We start from the raw sequence: 15,902 nt of genomic DNA, 5'->3' as shown, positions 1-15,902 counted from the left end.
TAACGGTAGTTGGTAGACACTAATGACTGTGACCAGTGTCTATTGCAAGTCCTTGAAGAAGTGGGCGAAAGACTCAAACTGCATGAAGGGCTTGACCTTGGGACCATTCATCGGCTCCATTCCCTTGTCGCCCTTCTTCAACGCCTCGCGGTAGGCAGGTCGCTCAGCAACATCCTTCAGGTACCTGAGGACGTTCTTGTGCTGCGTCAGGTCCAGGACCGGATAGAACCCTCTCATGGTCGTTAGGCTGAAGACGGTCATGATGTCGGCGGCACTCAAGTTGTCTCCCGCCAACCACTTGTTGCTCGCCAACCGGTCGTCAAGCATCTTCAGATGGCTGTGGATCTTCTCGTCCATGCGCTTGCCAAAGGGGCTGTCGTTGGCGCCGGCGAACAGAAGAGACATGGCACGGCCGATGGCCGGCTGGAGCGTCCCGTTCGCGAAGTGGAACCATTCGAGGTAGGCGGCAAAGTCTCTGTCGTCGGGCGATCGGCGCAGTCTGGGGGCTCCGGAGCCGATCTTGGGCTGGCCGTGCACAAGCAGAATGTACTCGACAATGGCGCCCGACTCGGAAATCTCGACTGGCGGTGAGACAGTGGTGTCGCGGAAGTAGGGCGCGGTGCCGGCGGGGTTCTGCATGGGTCAGTCGATGCCACGCTGTCACGGCTCGAGTATCGACCCGAGGTTGCTCACAATTTCCTTCAGATCTTGCGGGGCGAGGCCCGTCTTGGGATCTCTCTCGAAGACGTGCAACTTGTAAGGGACTTGCAGCTCCTATGCGGGGTTAGCTGGAGTTCCAGAAGCTCGGTTTCCTCCCGGAACTTGCCTCGAGTAGCCAGACGATTCTCTCGGACTGGGAGAGGTGCAAGTGGAAGACTTCGAGAGACATGATTGCTGAGTCTTGTATGATGCTATGAAAATTGATTGTGTTGAGAAGTGCACTATTGGACGAGTCAAAGGCACGTCATGGGGCTCGTCGTCCGATTTATATATCTACTTGACAGGTCGGAGAATTTCGAGACTGGACCGTGCCAAATGTCGCCATGTTGACGTCAGGACCCAGGAACAGAGTTTCCGAGGGTGGCAGAACAGAAGATCCAGCTGCCACACTCAGAAGCACAAAAAAGACGACGGGCTCTAGAGCGGACCAAAAATCTGGAGAGACGGTGCAACTCTGTGAGCCGCCGTCCGTGTCTGGAGGGGCGAGCGGACAGGGACCGGGCTCGGGTGAGACGGAGGAGAGCGGGTACTAAGGCCCACTGGGCCGGATTTAGGAGGGATGGTCCGTCCGCTCGATCGTCCGATGGCCTGATCTCTTATCCGTGAGCCTAGGGCGTTTTGGCGTTTTGACAAGAGATCTGACAGGATTGCGACAACAGTCATTGCAGAATTAATTTCCGCGTTGATCTGCGGGGTGTCCATGCCACCGCCGTTCGTGCTTGTCGATGGCAGCTTTGGGGGACTTTTTCAGCTGGCCGTTTGTGAAATGATGTGCAGCAGGGATTAGAGCTCGGTAGTTGGATATTTGTCATTTCAGCTGAGTGAAAGTGAGGGAGGGGTTCGGAGACCCGATTTACACTAATTAGTACAATATCGAATCCGGGGCTGGCACGAGACTTATGGGCAAATTATGCCACTTTACACACAAACATGAATAATTATGGACAACTCTGTATGTTGGGATTTATTCATGTCCTCGGAAGGCAAGTTCCTTTCAAACCCCGAGAAACGCTCAAACGCCTGGATACCGACACGACGGCACTTTGTTTGCCATCTCTGAGGTCCAGCCCAAGGCCCAAACGTGTCGAGGCGCTTTGCAATCTGCAAGACGAACTTACACAATCAGATGGTAAGCAAAGCCAACACGTGGCTTTCTCGATCGCAGATGGTCGGGAACAAATCCAATTGGGTCAGTAGAGTCTCAAGAACCTGGAGCTAAGACATGTGAAGCGAGGGGGATGTCGGAATACAACTTTGTGCTCGGACTCGTAGGGCCAACTAAGGTTCATCGTTCACAGCAACAAAAAAGACAGAGTCCCCCGCATCGACCCGAGAGTTGCGTCCTGCCGAACAATATCAGAGCTACATTAGCCAGATCGCCCGCGTTTGGCTTACCTGGAAGTTTGTTTGGGCAGGGCTGATGAATTGTAGTTTAAACTGTGTACCCGATGGTAAAAAGTAGCTTCCCCCCTCCCTCTGACTGAAAATACTTTGTTTTCTCATGTCTCGGCATCTTTGTTGTCACGATATCCCAGCCATTTTCCGGCGGAATCTGGCTTATCTAATCGATAACGCTCGAAGCCACTCTTATCGGTGGCTGATATCAGTGGCTACCACATCGTGTTACTGTGGAACCTTTTTCCAACCACCAAGCCTCCCTGGCTTTTGCTTTTCCGAATCCATCTCTGCCGGCTTCACACTCGTGACCCGTACCCGTACTCGTACGACACCGCGTCGCGAAAAAACCACGACCGCTCTTTTGATCCTCCGCCTTCTCGCCCGGCACTCGGCCTCTGCAACTATGAATCGTCTTTAATAAGACCGCATTAATTGGAGAGAGCATTGGGAAGGATCCTCTCAGCCGACCTACACGTCGGCGTGGAGAGAGAGAAAAGCGCGTTGAAAAAAAAGAGACAGACAGAGGAACGAATGAAAGACGCGGTCGTCCCCCGGAGAAAGCGGACTTGACTCGGTGGAGACCGTCCTCATGTCAGCAAACGCGTCGGAGGGTCGGATTTCCATGACCGTCCAGAGTATCATGGCAGACATTCCCGATCCTCCCACGTCCACGTCCACGCCTACAACGACCACACCTGCTGCTGCCATCACTGCTCCTGCCGGCGCACCGTCCGACGATCGCACACGCGCTGCGTCGATCAGCACGGCGCCTACCCCATCGTCCAACGTCTCGCAGCCCTCGCCGTCGAGTGTTTCCCTACCACCAATAGAAGCACCGTCACGGAGAAAACGTCCACTGCCCGGAAGTCGCGCCGATGATGGTCCCTCGCCTACTCAGCCGACCGACCCCTCGCGCAGAAAGCGCCCGCTTCCAGAGGGTCGTCCCGACGATGGCCCGCAGGAGTCCCAAGCCATGGAAGCTTCGAGGAAGAAGCGCTCCCTACCCGAAGGCCGTCCTAGTAGCGGCCCATCGCCCGATCCTTCGGAGTCGTCCCGGAGGACCCTGCCCGAGAGACCCTCCTCGAGGCACTACCTCCGCGAAGAATCCGAGTCTGGCCCGGCGCAGTCTCCGGTCCAGCCCACCGCTACCGCCGCCGCTGCTGCCACTGCCGCCGCCAACCGAAGAAGAAGCCACAAAGTCAGCCGCGCGTGCGACTACTGCAAGGCCAAGAAGTTGAAGTGTTCCGGCACCATCCCCTGCAACGTCTGTACCAAGAAACGTCTCGCTTGCATTTACGATGCGAGCTACCGTCGCGGAAGACCACCGACACCTCCTCCTGCCCCTTCAGCGGGAGTGGAAACCGCAACAACAGAGGCTAGGTTAACTAGAGCCATTCCGCAGGCGCAACCGTAAGTACACGATGGACTTGCGCACGAACAGCATTGGATGTTGACAGAAACCTAGTTCTGCTTCCGCAGCTCCAACCCTTGAATTTGCTGCGCGGCCGTTGACACTCGAGACTTCGCCGCCCGCGCGTTTCGAGGAAAGCGTCCAACCCGTATCAAGGGCATCACCAGAGGTCGACGTTGCGGAGATCGAAGGACAGTATTTCGACACGACGTCCAGCCTGAATTTTCTCCATCGTGCATGGAAGCGACTGTCGTCCCAGCGCCTCGTCGGCGGCGTTGTCCCCCACGTAGCCAGCGTCAACGAGTTGAACCAAAGTATGACCAGGGCGGGCGACAAACCCTTCGCGTCGGCCACACACGAGAGTCACCCTCTTCCAGGGCGTGCCGCTGGACTGGAAATGATGCACTTCTACTTCGACGTCTGCGTGGTGACCTACCGCTGTCTGCATCAGGGCTACGTGGTCGAGTGGTTCAACACGCTACTGACGAACGCTCTAGACAACGAGCCGTTACATCGTGAGATAGGTCACGCGAAAGCCTCGATCGTTCTGACGATCCTCGCCATCGTGACGTTGCGAAAAATTAAAGTCAATGGTACAGCGCCTTCCCCGGACGAGGCCTCCGAATTACGACGTAGCGATTCCTACTTCTGCCGAGCTACGGGCTTAACAGACCAAGAGACGGGTCTTCCCAAACTAGAATCAGCACAGGCCCGGTTACTGCAAGTTTTGTACCTCCTTCAGACGTCACGGATGAACCAAGCTTGGTACGTGTTCGGCAGCATTCTGCCCATCGTTTCGGCGCTGGGCTTGCATCGGAAGTCGAGCCGCAAGAGGGCCAACAACGGCCAGGGGCCGCAGTTCGATTACATTGTTTCGCAGTGCAGAAAGAGAACCTTTTGGGTAGCCTACACCATCGACAAGTACCTTTCCGTAGTCTTCGGCCGCCCAAGGATGTACCACGACGAAGACATCGACCAGGACTTCCCTGATTGCGTTAACGATGAGGACATGACTCCTCAGGGTAGATCGAGCGACGAGCCCGAGATGGACTGCCATGTCGAGTCTCTAATCTTCCACGCTAAACTCGCCCAACTTATCGACGGCATTTCTCGCGAGGTGTACTCGATCAAACACGTACCAAAAGACGAGCGACTCCTTGCGGCCCATCGTTACGGCCGCGCTCTACATGCGTGGCGAGAGTCCCTTCCCCATCATCTCGGCACTGTCCGACCGATGTCGTTGATCCCGTCTTTCCGACGACAAAACACTGCCTTGAAGTTGGCATACTGTCACGCGATCATGCACGCGAACCGACCCTTCCTACTTGGCACTTCGACTTCACGACGCGAAACCCAAGCGACAGCGCTAGACGACAGCGTGGAAGAGTGCATCAACGCCGCCAGAACCGCGCTGGAAACAGTCGACGGCATGGCTAGCGATGGAACACTGTTCCATGCTTTCTGGTGGACGCCGTATGTCACTTTTTGCGCTTTGGCAGTCGTTTACGTGTGGAAGATTCAACGGGGAGAAGACGATGGCGACAAAAGTCTCTTTGAGCTTGCAGACAGGTGCCAGAATCATCTGGCAAGAGCTACGACATCCGACAGTCCTAGCCGGCGATACAGCGTTATCCTCGAGGAGTTGCGGGAAGAGGCCAAGGGTCCAGAAGCGAGGAGAAGACTTGCAGAACAAGGCGCAGCATCAGAGCAGCTGGAGAGCGGACGAGCGATGGATCCGATGCAAGTAGACGAGCCGTCGGCGAGTGGAGTTGCGCCGTCCACCGAGATCAGCGACGTCTTCCAAGCCCAAGGCTTCGAAGGGATGACGAACTTGTTGGCGGGATGGGAGACTACGGACTGGCTAGATTTAGACTCCTCGGTATATCGCTACCTCCAAACATTTTAAATCCCACAAGCTGATGAGTCGGCAGGCCTTTGCCACATTTTCGAACCTCGAAGGTGCTCCCGTGTTCTGGATGCCGCCGGCATCTTGAACCCCGATACCCTTACGTGAACGATCGCCTTAATATTCGGATGCTGCGGAAAAATTGGAAATGTCGCTGGTCAACTGTATCGGTAAAGACCAAATCGGTCGAAGGGATACAAAGATGAGAAAGAGACCCGGACTGTCGCCATCGCCATAAACCACGGAGAAATGATGCTTGCACTGCAGCTATCCCCCCTTATCCAAATTGCTGTCATACGAATGGATGGCTGGGATTGGGGGAATTATACAAAGTCAAAGCACTTTTGAACCTGGAAAGCTTCGTCTTTATTCCCGGCATTTTCCCCCCTCAGCTCCCGCTCGCGACCTGGGATCCCGGTTCAAAACGCCAAGGACGGGATGCCTCGCGTCGCTGGCAAATTGGCACAGCCAAAACGTCCAACCAGATCGGCAATGCTCAACCACAAACATGCAAGGCAGCTCCCGGCGGCATCTTGCCAAAGCCCCTGCAGCCACGCTAGAGCAGCGGTTCTCGGCAACTAAGGTTGAGACCTTGCCGGGTTCTGTCCTCGGAGGCATCCGCAAATGCCGAAGAAGCTTTTTTGAGGAATGCGAGTTCCAGATGAACCAGTTCCTGCGTCTTTCTTTCCCTCTTCGGACGAAATTTGGCTAGTCTCACCGGCTAAATTCGCGATGCGCGCGACTCGACTTTGGGGTTCCTTGGTTGCCCCCCCTTTCGACACGACCCTGGATGTGGGGTAACGAGATGATCGGGTTTTACACAAACAAGTGAGAACCCCTGGTGTCGTCAAAAAGAGGCAGGAAAGCAAGTCTACAAAAGTCGCGTGGTGCGGCACCTTCAGATGTCTTGAGAGCTTCATCTCTTTACCCCTTCGGGATCATAGACATCCATAGAGCTAGGCCAAGTCCACCTTGACAAATCGGAACGATCAGCATCTTGTCGGTCACTATCGGAAACAGCCGTGATCATGAAGTTCAGCAGCATCCTCTCCGTCTTTGGCCTGGCCGCCGCCGCCAGCGCTGCTTCCCTGCAGCAGGTCACCAACTTCGGTTCCAACCCCAGCGGCGTCAAGATGTACATCTATGTCCCGGACAAGGTCGCCACGAATCCTGCTATCGTCGTAGCCATTCACTACTGCACGGGTACGGCTCAGGGTTACTACAACAACAGCCCCTACAAGACCCTCGCGGATTCAAAGGGCTTCATCGTCATCTACCCCGAGTCGCCGTACTCTGGAACTTGCTGGGATGTCTCGTCCAAGGCAACCCTCACCCACGACGGCGGAGCCAACAGCAACTCCATCGCCAACATGGTCAAGTACACTCTGGATAAGTACAACGGCAATAAGTCCAAGGTCTTCGTCACGGGCTCTTCCTCCGGCGCCATGATGACCGTACGTCCCAACTCTTCTTCCATCAGACCCAGATCGCGAACTAACACGCGCGCAGAACGTCCTCGCCGCCACCTACCCCGACGTCTTCGCCGCCGGCATCGTCTACAACGGCGTCCCGGCCGGCTGCTTCTACACCGGCACCGTCAACGGCTGGAACAGCACCTGCTCCCAGGGCCAGTCGACCGCCACCCCGCAGCGCTGGGCCCAGTGGGTCGCCGACGCCTACCCGGGGTACGCCGGGTCCCGCCCCCGCATGCAGATCTACCACGGCAGCGTCGACACCACCCTCAACGCGAACAACTACCAGGAGACCATCAAGCAGTGGTCTGGCGTCTTCGGCTACAACCCCGACAAGCCCGCCTCGTCGTCGCCGAACACGCCCGTCGCCAACTATCGCACCGACGTCTTTGGCGATCACCTCACCGGCGTCTGGGCTGTCGGTGTCGGTCACACCGTACCCATTCGGGGCGACGATGACATGAAGTTCTTTGGACTTTGATATGTTGAGGGGGATTAGCTTGGCTCTTCTTGGACATATTTCAATAGTGTATATAAAATGATAAAAGCACATTTACGACAAATCTAGTACCAATGCTAGGATGATCAAGCCGGTAACTGTTGTAAATGACCCTGCTGGTAACTCATAATCAACGTCCAATTAGCTAAGGACACAAAACCGTTGAAAATGGGCATGTTTAATGGGATATTCGAAGGACACACGGTAGTGCTTAATAAACATACCGCCTCACGACAATACTAACAATGACTCATGGGCATGACAGTTTTATTGGGTCATGGCAACATCAGCTCTGGCTGTTGCGGCTTGACTGCTTGTCCTATCTTGTCACTCAGGTGTCTCAGTATGACAGGGTGAGGGTGAGATGCGAGGGCGTTTCTGTGTCTTAATAACCTGGAAGACATAGCCACGACAGGCAGGTAGCAGGCTGATCTTGGAGATCCCGAAAGCAGAGTGGTATATTGACCATGACACTCGGAATACGACTCGTTTGTCCCGAATTGCCCCATTCAAACACATATTACAACTACTAATTGCTAGTCCTACATGTTTGCCCTACTCTGTTGAGCCTGGGCCGACTGATGTGTAAATTGGACACCCAACTCTTCATGCCGATGCGTTATCATCCATTCGCTCGCAAATGACACGGCTTCGCCTAGCGAAAACAACTTGCAATTCGCAGAGCCCACCAGACCTCTTCTTACGTTCCCGGTCTCTTCAAACCTTTTACCGATAAGTTGGAAACTTTCGTCGTTGAGGGAAGTGTCCTTCACAGTCACCCACTGTCGAGATCCTTCCATCATTGCAGAAAACGAGATGTTCTCCGCTCGTGGGCAGCTGCGGTACTCGGCCAGATGAAAACACGTGCAGGTGTCGAATTCCGTCCCGAGCATTAACACGCGAGCTCCCACTTCTTCCAGCCTTGCGAGAGGGCTGTGCTCTCCTAGACGACAGTCCATGGAATGCCCAGCCGTGATGACTTCCGCCAACGGACCAACTGCAGAAAACGAGGTCTGCGGATGTGCGCTTCGAAAAGCCCCGGGCCATGTTCGCAGAGTCTCCGCGATCACGCCCATGGCCCTGGTCCGCGTGATGCGCGGGTCATAAGCCGGCATCGTGTCCCGTATCGTTTGCCACAGGTATCTAGGCGCCCTCGGGGACCTCCACTCCGACGGGTCAGAGTTGTCCCCGGTATGCGTGGGAACTACGAGAGTCCCATTGTCTCCCAGAACGTCGAGTAAAGCGGCGATGACCGTTTCAGCGCCGCCGTTCACCCAGCCAAGACGGCTGAGCGACGAGTGAAGTAGGATTGTGTCGCCTTCCGCCAATCCGAGACTTCGAAAATCCGAGACGAGAGACTCTTTGGTGCACAACGGTTTGCGGATGAGTTCTGCGAGCATCGCTTCACAGAATGGGTTAAGGGTCGATGAAGGTGAGAGGAGACAGGAAGCGCGGATCAGACCATTTTCATGTGCGGGGAAGTTGCGCAAGAACCAACGAACGTGTAGTTCGTGTAACAGAACCTGCAGGTTGCAGAGTAAACCGGCGTCTTAATACATGTTGGATGAGTCATCAACTAGCACAGAGAAAATATCCCATACTCTTCAACTTGGAAGCTATCGTGACGTGGCTCATTCCGATAGCGCTCATGTGATTCCATTAGCGCACATTGGAAGGATTGATTAACGCGTTGCATGTCCATTCGAACTGGAAAGTAGCTACCACATTCGCCATCAAAGTATGTTAAATTTTGAGTATCTCCGGCCGAAATTAAAACTAATTTCCTCGAGAGTGTTTTTGTCTCTTCGTGCACGACGTACCTGATCAGTCCGTCAAGTCTAAAATCTCTGATAATTCCTTTTTGTTTCTGTCGCCAGGGAGCCAAGGAAAGCTCACAAACGCAAGCAGGCCACAATCGAGGGTTATCTGGATATGGCCAAATCTAAAATAAGAAGCACAAGGCGGAGGGATGCGTGGCTGCGGGGTATTGTTGATGGGCGCAATCATGACATGGGGAGCGAGGAGGCTCCACGGATATTCTGCAACCCCCTCATACTAAGAACATCATACTGTAATTAGGTGTCTACAAGCGGGGACATATGCATGTGTTGGTCGGCAATTCGAAAATCATGAGCAGGAGTTGGTTTATCGCGTAGTACAAGCAATGAATTTAGGGAATCGTTTCCCGAGGTGGTTGCATCATCGTTGCCACCACACTCTTCGTTGAATAAAGTATCGCAGTAGCTTGAATAAATAAGATGAAAGGGCTGCTTGCTTCCGAACTGTCCGTTTCCTACTGCAATCACAAGTAACTAACTGATCCTCGCGTTCATCGTTCATCATTCATCATCATGGAGTTCAATTTTCCTGCTTTCGACGATCTTCCCTCAGTACCAGGAGCGCCTCAAGGATGTATTTGGGGTTTCTACGATAAGAATGGCACGAAAGACGAGATTGGCTGTGAGTGAATGAAACCCGATAATTTTTCATTGAGCATGTGCTAAGCCAACCCTCGTAGCCTTGAATCTTCTTACGCCGAGGGTCGTTAGAGAGGCAAGTTCTGAGATACAGACCGGCCGCCGAGTCCAGCTCGACTGGCCTCTGGACTCTCTGCAGTCGCCTGGCTTTTGCCGCAAGAAAATGGAGCACAAGGTGTTGGACTCCACAGAGAACCCGAAGCTCAAAGTGTTCATCCTGGACGATGAGATCAACATCAACACCCAGAGCAGCTCGCAATGGGACAGCCTCAAGCACGTGAGTTGTTTCCGACATCATAAATCATCATCGCGAATGCTCATACAGTTCGCAGTACGCGCATCAAGAGAGCCAGGTATTCTACGGCGGTCTCACATACGAAGAGGCCAAGAAAACGTCTACCAATGGTATACACAATTGGTGCCAGGCAGGCGGCATCGCAGGACGCGGTGTACTTGTTGACATGGTAAGTAAGAATTTTATTAAACGTAATGGGCTACGAATAAAAAATCAGAAGACTGAGACACGTTCTACTGATCACAGGTACGCTACTATGAACGGCGTGACGGCAAAGTCCCTGACGCTTGGTCAGCTTTCCCGATCTCTATTATAGATATCGAGGCTGCGCTGGCTGAGCAAGGTACCAATTTCCGACCTGGAGACATACTCATCATGAGAACCGGATACATCAAGCGGTACAATGAGTCATCAGAAGAAGAGCGTCAGAAACACACCCTATTCGGCGATGGCGCTATCGGTATGGCAGCTACGGAGGAGACGGTGCGTTGGTTATACGACAAGCACTTTGCGGCGATGGCGGGCGATACCGTAGCTTTCGAGGCTTGGCCACCGCAAAAAGGGAATCCCTTTGTTCTTCACGAGTTCGCGCTTGTTTGGTGGGGGACGCCCCTAGGAGAGTTATGGGAGGAAAGCCTTGCTGAGCTTTGTGAGGAACACAAAAGATGGTCATTCTTCCTTACAAGTGCACCTCTGCATTTGACAGGTGGAATAGCGAGCCCACCTGGGGCAATAGCCATCTTCTGAATGTTCTCACGTTGCGATCCTGTCATTTCAAACTTTCCAGAAGGTACGCTGTTGTGAACGGCGCGAAGGTAAGGTGCATAACGCTTGATCAGCTTTCTCAATATCTATGATAGATGTTGAGGCTGCGCTAGCTGAGCAAAATGTAATATTACTATGAGATAAAGGCGTCTCTATTTGGGCACATGTTGCAATTCTGTACTGGCCCGTTTCCTTTTCAAGTGCGCTCTATTTTCCTGGTAACAGTTTATCCAATCGCATATGGTGATACTAGAGACATATAAGCTCTCTCCCCCTGGTGCACAACGTGATGCCCGGCATATCTGTCAAAGGCCGTAATCTTAAGCCTCCGGCTTTCGGCCGTAAACCATATGACTAGGCTTTGGTAAGCTTCGGTGATAAACGCCTAAGCGACTGGGTTGTCACGGGATGAACAAAACCAACTTACTAGTTGAAGTATGGCAATGCGGTCTTGTTTCGCAATTCCTTGCGCATGCCGGCAATAAAGACAAGGAGCTCCTCGTAAGTCCATCCCAGAATCTCACTCAGCGGCCTGAGCGCCCAGCCTTCGAGTCCCTGATCGACATACAGACCTGCGTATTCTCCAATCCTCTTCCAGTGGGGATCTTTGGCCCATGGTCCAACAGGGACCTTCCACTTCTTGTGCACAATGTCGACAAAGCCTGCTCTTCTCATGCAAGTTTCCATAACAATCGGGTTCTGGCCATCATCTTGGGCAACACGAAAAGTCTTCCCAATGATGTCGCCAGCTTTCCAGAATAGCGGGGCCCATTGTTTGAAGACATGGCTGGGATCCTTTTCAATCTCTTCGTTTTGAGAGCGGACTTGGCTGTCGGCCTCGACGCTCTCGAACCAGCCACCTGGCTTTAAATGCCTGAAAGCCTGGTCATAAAGCTTCTGCCAATTATCGATACCGCCAAAGAGGCCACGGGCATGAATGAAGTCGAATTCGTCGAGCCTGAAGGTCCAGTCAAGCTGGGCATCATCAATGAAGAACTGACAGTTTGGCGGGACCCAGCCTGGTTGGATCGGCGATATATCAGTTCCGAAAACCTCAAAATCCTCGTGCTCCTCTGCCACGTCACTTGCAACGGCGGTCATTAGCATCAATCCCAAACACACTGACAAAGGGAGTTGGCAGGTACAAGGCAAACAACATACATGGCCCAGATTCCGGTTCCAGTTCCGACATCTAGAATTTTCTGCAGACCGTTAGTTTAAGAATGTAGCCTCGCTGACCAACAGTTTCCAGCGAGGATGTGTTTTAACAGCAATTCGGGGAGAAATAAGAACGATTTACCAGATTTCTGCCTTGGATCGGAGCGCCAAATAGATGGTTGTCCATAAGCAATAGCATGAAATGATGTCTGTTTCTTACGTTAGCTTAAGCCAAACAAAACGCCAGCGAAGCTCGCCAGATGTTCCGATGATTACTCACGTAACGTCAAAACCCTCGATTTGTTTGTCGTCATTGGGTGCCCTGGATCAGCTATTAGAGTGCCGACTGTCTGATGCGACCGATGGAAAGCTCTTGGCTTTTGAACTCACCAGTAGTCAGTGGTGTTGGAAGTCTGGAAAGTTCTGCCATGAATAGTGCGATACTCTCGAATGCTAGAACTCGGAGAGGCTGTTGATTCATGCAAACTAAGAAAGAAAGTACCATTAGCTTCGGCCTCTGAGTATGACCATGAATTCAGAACGGTCAAGCATTCCTACCTTCCTGTGTCTAAAGATTCATCGTTTGGGTCCTCGGCATGTCCCTGAAACTGAAACGCGGGCTCCTTGCGTGATATTAGCAGATGAGAGCGACACCGGCTTGAATTCGGAGGGGTGTGATAAGCGTGCAGTGCTTACAATCTGAGCCGGCTCGTCAGGCATTGTAGCTATGGGATCCGACCTTGGTGAGGTTTGAATCTGTGCAGGCAGCTGAAAACCGTGGAGCAGTATCTTGAGTAAGGAAACATAAAGGAAAAGACGAGAGAACATGCACAAGGGGAGGGGCAATAAGAAAAGAAAATATCACGCCAAGAGCGAATACGAGGAAAGTGGAATAATAGCAAGAGCTGACCTGGTGAGGGACAATCTAGTACCAATAAAGCAACTCAATCCCGATCACGCATCATTGAGTCTGCAGAGCAAACCCCGCAAAGATCTTAAGTGGGAATGCGTAGTCTTCGCCTGGCATGTTGTCACGCCCGTATAAGCGTATTGGGCATCATTTTGACCCCAGATGCTTGTTTCAGAGAATGCTCATGCCCATATCCAGGCGCCATCTATTCAACTGGAAGCGGGAGTTAAAACATCTTCAGCAATGACCAATTAAAGTGACCTTGGCAACAGTCCTTTCAGAGTGTGACTGATCATGCGATAGACCAGAAGGTGCGGGGGCCTTACGCATAGACGAGACGTTAACATACGTTGCAGGTCTACATTGTTGTGACTGGTGAAGCATATTGGTCGACTACCGAGAAGCAAGTATGCCGCTCGCCGGTCCCCGGACGAATGAAATGCGAGTACATATGTAAAAAGTCCAACGTCAACAAGGGTCGGCACGAGTTTCCCGTCTGCAAAGCTGCGAGGTTCGTAAGTTTCGTGAGATGGTAGAATAGATAGATTGTGGGTCACATCGTCATTCATTGGTCTTCATCCTATTATTGGTGCCCGGTGAATGATATGATGACCCCGGCCCATTTGATTTTACCTGCCTTCTTCAAGCTGTCATTCTTCATGTTATCACCAGCACCAACCATAGAAATTCAACAAACTCGTTACCTCAATTGTAGCGGGCAGCCAACTGCTGCCCAGCTTCTTATTAAGGACGGTTCGTTTCAATTCAAGAGCCTGTCACATCAATGATTTTAAGCAGGGGCTCATCCGGCCCCCAATCTTGGTTGTTGAAAATGATAGAGACCCTTAACTTAATTGGACCCATCTCCGCTGTGTTGGACGCCATTCATCCGTATCGATGCAAATGCCCGGGATTGTCGCTCGCCTCGGTCTTAATATGCCCCCAATTGCCTAATTCTTACGGCGATCAGCTCCTTCAGGATACCGCAAAGCCGTCGCGGATGGGTTTCTAACACGACACGCTGTGTCCGGGATGTTGCACTCTGCAAGTGAACTACAGCTTTATATGTACTCTCAATCGATTGTGTTCAATGCCGAGATGGTGCATCACCCACTGGTGTCGCCTTCTTATAGCTGCAGGTCATGCCATGAATCATGGCAGTAAAGAAGCAGGAGAAGAGTATCCTGGACAAACAAGCCTGTAGAAAACAGTAAATAACGTTGATGATTTGTGATAAATGAAATTGATCAGGTTGTCGTGGCACACGTCTATCGCTACTCTATATATGGGTTAAACCCATTCAAATTACTTTCTGTTGCTCAAGAAACTCTGGACTGAAAGGATAATCCACATAACCAGCCGCTGACTTCGGCACATAGAAAGTCTCTCTGTCATAGGCATTCAGTTGAAGCCCATGGTGAACTCTGAACGGCAAGTCGGGCGTTGAAATGAAGTAGCGCCCAAACATGACCATGATTGGCTTGTCTGGGTGCTCTTGGTCGACAAGCCGTTGCGCCGACTCAGGCGTAAATCCACCAGCCACCAACAACGGCCCATCCCAAGCACTGTAGGCGAAGGATAGATCATCTGATCGCTCAACATCTGCATTGCCCGCGATTCTTGACTCGACCAAGTGAACATAAGCAAGCCCGAGGGCGTTGAGCTGTCGGATGACGTCCGTAAACTGGACCTTTGGGTCGTCCATTCTCATGCCATTGTATGTGCTCCATGGGCTCAGGCGAATTCCCGTTCGCTCGGGTCCGATGGCATCGCTCACTGCCCGAACAACTTCCAATGCGAAGCGAGAGCGATTCTCTATGCTGCCGCCATACTCGTCTTGGCGATTGTTGCATGTGTCTTGAAGAAACTGGTCGATGAGATATCCGTTGGCTCCATGGAGCTCAACACCGTCGAAGCCAGCCTCAATGGCGTTCTTGGCCGCAGAGACGTAATTTCGAATTCTGGTCTGAATATCATCGGTGCTTAATTGACGCGGCTTGGGCTTGTCGTCTAATGCGATATTCCCCGAGCTGACAATGGGAATGCCTTCCTGTGCCGCGACTTCAGGGTCAACGGTGCGGCCAAGAGACCAGAGTTGGCAAAAGATGTGGCTCCCTCGAGAGTGAACCTCTGTCGTCACCTTCTTCCATGCGTCGATCTGGTCTTGGTTGTAGACCCCTGGAACATTGGCGTAGCCACCATCTTCGGGTGATATGAACGTCCCTTCAGACACGAGCAATGTCCCAGGTATAGAGGCTCTTTGTCCGTAATACTCTCTCATCAAGTCGACAGGGACGTGGTCATCTGATGCCCGAAACCTAGTCAAAGGACATAGCCCAAGGCGGTGCGACAACTTCAGATTCCCGACTTTGATTGGTTCGAAAAGACGGGATGGCATTTTGTTGATATTGCAAGGACAATGATCGGGGTGCAATTGAAAGCGAAATGTGTGCTAAGGCGCTCGGGAGGACACTCATGCTGTACTGTTATTCTTAAGCCAGGCATTGGGGGGTCTAAATATTCGTTCTGCCGAATTGTTCATTTGCGCCGAATCTCTATTTCGGAGGCAGGGAAGAAAGATGATTTATCAGCAGATGCTAGAGTGGCCCGCACCCGGAAACCTCGACCAATGTGAATGTAGTTCAAAATGCTTGTCAGGAAGTCTAGTTTCAACCTCAACTTGCATCCTTACACCCTGACTCATGGTCACCGGGCCCGCCTGGTAGCAGGGCATCTGCCATTTGGATCTCATGCAAAGCAGCTTGAGCTTAGCTACAGATTAGCTTGCAGATTCAATCCTCATCATCATTCAACTTTTAAGTCTTACTGCAATGGTCTAATCCTCATCAGAGGTGCTCTAATTCCAATTTTCGTGCAGACTGCAGCCTGGC

The 15,902-nt window shown here is 52.4% G+C and overlaps 6 protein-coding genes across 6 annotated transcripts; 3 read left to right on the top strand and 3 right to left on the bottom strand.

Annotated features, from left to right (window-relative positions):
- Positions 1 to 39: 39 nt before the first annotated feature.
- Positions 40 to 889, bottom strand: CkaCkLH20_02136 (uncharacterized protein; the record flags this gene model as incomplete). Its single annotated transcript, XM_038884855.1, has 3 exons — positions 40 to 633; positions 694 to 774; positions 842 to 889. The coding sequence occupies 3 exons, from the start codon at positions 887 to 889 to the stop codon at positions 40 to 42; spliced, it is 723 nt and encodes a 240-aa protein (XP_038749643.1).
- Positions 890 to 2,707: 1,818 nt separating this feature from the next.
- On the top strand, positions 2,708 to 5,435 carry CkaCkLH20_02135 (fungal specific transcription factor domain-containing protein; the record flags this gene model as incomplete). Its single annotated transcript, XM_038884854.1, has 2 exons — positions 2,708 to 3,528; positions 3,584 to 5,435. 2 exons carry the CDS (start codon positions 2,708 to 2,710, stop codon positions 5,433 to 5,435), a joined length of 2,673 nt encoding a protein of 890 aa, XP_038749642.1.
- A 1,028-nt stretch (positions 5,436 to 6,463) lies between these two features.
- CkaCkLH20_02134 (uncharacterized protein) lies at positions 6,464 to 7,388 on the top strand (the record flags this gene model as incomplete). Its single annotated transcript, XM_038884853.1, has 2 exons — positions 6,464 to 6,889; positions 6,945 to 7,388. 2 exons carry the CDS (start codon positions 6,464 to 6,466, stop codon positions 7,386 to 7,388), a joined length of 870 nt encoding a protein of 289 aa, XP_038749641.1.
- A 2,369-nt stretch (positions 7,389 to 9,757) lies between these two features.
- CkaCkLH20_02133 (uncharacterized protein) lies at positions 9,758 to 10,925 on the top strand (the record flags this gene model as incomplete). Its single annotated transcript, XM_038884852.1, has 4 exons — positions 9,758 to 9,866; positions 9,925 to 10,160; positions 10,216 to 10,347; positions 10,425 to 10,925. 4 exons carry the CDS (start codon positions 9,758 to 9,760, stop codon positions 10,923 to 10,925), a joined length of 978 nt encoding a protein of 325 aa, XP_038749640.1.
- Positions 10,926 to 11,369: 444 nt separating this feature from the next.
- On the bottom strand, positions 11,370 to 12,044 carry CkaCkLH20_02132 (putative SAM dependent methyltransferase; the record flags this gene model as incomplete). The annotated part of the gene is made up of 1 exon (XM_038884851.1): positions 11,370 to 12,044. One exon carries the CDS (start codon positions 12,042 to 12,044, stop codon positions 11,370 to 11,372), a length of 675 nt encoding a protein of 224 aa, XP_038749639.1.
- A 2,267-nt stretch (positions 12,045 to 14,311) lies between these two features.
- On the bottom strand, positions 14,312 to 15,409 carry CkaCkLH20_02131 (uncharacterized protein; the record flags this gene model as incomplete). Its single annotated transcript, XM_038884850.1, has 1 exon — positions 14,312 to 15,409. One exon carries the CDS (start codon positions 15,407 to 15,409, stop codon positions 14,312 to 14,314), a length of 1,098 nt encoding a protein of 365 aa, XP_038749638.1.
- Between the last annotated feature and the right edge of the window lie 493 nt (positions 15,410 to 15,902).

This window comes from Colletotrichum karsti, assembly GCF_011947395.1.
Source record: "Colletotrichum karsti strain CkLH20 chromosome Unknown Scaffold5, whole genome shotgun sequence".
Taxonomy (NCBI): domain Eukaryota; kingdom Fungi; phylum Ascomycota; class Sordariomycetes; order Glomerellales; family Glomerellaceae; genus Colletotrichum; species Colletotrichum karsti.
The sequence above is the reverse complement of the archived record's forward strand: the minus strand, read 5'-3'. Positions and strand labels throughout refer to the sequence as shown.